Below are 1,406 nucleotides of genomic sequence, written 5' to 3' on the forward strand. Positions count from 1 at the left end.
CTATGCGGTCTGCAGAGGGTTTTGTTCGTCTTGTGCGAGAGCGGGAGCAAGAACCGAGAGGACTCCGAGCCCCGTGCATGTTCCGGTACCTCGTCTCTAGAACTGGTGCACAGTATATCATACAAATGTAACACGTGTTTGCAATTTCTCCCCAGAACGGAAAGTTGTAACAAGGTGAAAACACAGAATATGCTTAGAGCAATGGATGCACAACCAAAGTTACTCCCCTTTACCTTTTACACCTTTGTCAGCCCACTTCTGTTCACATTCCACAGAATCACAGAATGTGTCAGGTTGGAAGGGAGCACAGTGGCTCGTCTGGTCCAACCTCCCTCCTCAAGCAGGGCCATCCCAGAGCACACGGCACAGGACTAGGACAGTTCTTGAATCAGTGAGCAACCTGTTCTTGAGCAGTAAAGTTCTTCATGCTCAGGTGGAAATTTCTGTGCATGTTTCTGCCTCTTGCCTCTTGTCCTATTCCCTCAGATGTTACCAAAACTTGGCAAGACACCGTGTCCTGGATTTTAATTATTTCTCATTGTCTCTCTTGCATGCTAATTCCCTATTATGATTTTCGACATTAGCATGGTTTATTTATCACTGAATATATTTTACTGGCTCAACAAATGTTTAAAAGTTGAGTTGATGTTTTCAAGTCAAAATACCTGTCCGCAGGCTCAAGTTTAAGTAAATTTGTGTAAAGATGTAACTTTTTACCGCTTGGTGTGCTTGATTTGTGAAAACCTCCACCTTGTACCCTGCACAGAATAAACAATGTCTTTTTTCTAAACAAGAGTCTGCCTGTGTTGAGAAAGCTCCTAAAATCGGCAGCATTGCTAGGTTAATCTATCATAAATAGTACAGATTTTTTTTTTTCTATGTAAAATGGAGCAGGCAAATACTGATAAGCATAGGAAGACAGGGGAGAACAAGCAAAGACAGGGAAAGGCAGGTAGGATAAACATTAGGATAAAATACCTTGCTTGCACAACCAAAGTACTCTGCCTCTGCCCTTCCCTTTCCTCCACCTTGAACCTTTCCTTCTCCTCTTCCATTCCTCCATCCCTGCCTTCCTTTCCTCTCACAACTCAGACTTGAGCTAGCCCCGAGATGTGTCAGAAACCGTGTCTGTAGGTCCTGGAGGAGCCGCGCTGAGGGGCGCCTGAGGCTCGGCACGCGCCTGCACGAACGGGGACGAGCCTGAGGACAGCGCACAGCACGGCAGCGGCACTCGGCCACCGTGTGATCGATGTCTATATGCAGATCTATCATCGTACAGGTCTATCACTATACAAATCTATAATCATACAGATCTATTATTATACAGCTCCAACAGATCTACTTAGACGGGGACCGCAGACACACGTCCGGGGCAGACAGCGCATGCGCACTACCTGCAGCGCCTC

The 1,406-nt window shown here is 46.4% G+C and overlaps 1 protein-coding gene across 2 annotated transcripts in view; it reads right to left on the bottom strand.

Annotated features, from left to right (window-relative positions):
- TMEM67 (transmembrane protein 67) overlaps nucleotides 1–1,277 on the bottom strand; it is a 33,897-nt gene extending 32,620 nt beyond the window's left edge. The window contains exon 1 of one of the 2 annotated variants that reach the window (XM_017730401.1): nucleotides 979–1,275. In XM_017730401.1, coding sequence (XP_017585890.1) covers nucleotides 979–1,063 — 85 coding nt within the window. In that variant the 5' untranslated portion in view covers nucleotides 1,064–1,275. Of the gene's footprint in view, nucleotides 1–978 lie in introns of both variants that reach the window. The other variant, XM_017730400.1, reaches the window with a different exon arrangement.
- Between the last annotated feature and the right edge of the window lie 129 nt (nucleotides 1,278–1,406).

The sequence above is a fragment of the Corvus brachyrhynchos genome, unplaced genomic scaffold, assembly GCF_000691975.1.
Source record: "Corvus brachyrhynchos isolate BGI_N302 unplaced genomic scaffold, ASM69197v1 scaffold302, whole genome shotgun sequence".
Taxonomy (NCBI): domain Eukaryota; kingdom Metazoa; phylum Chordata; class Aves; order Passeriformes; family Corvidae; genus Corvus; species Corvus brachyrhynchos.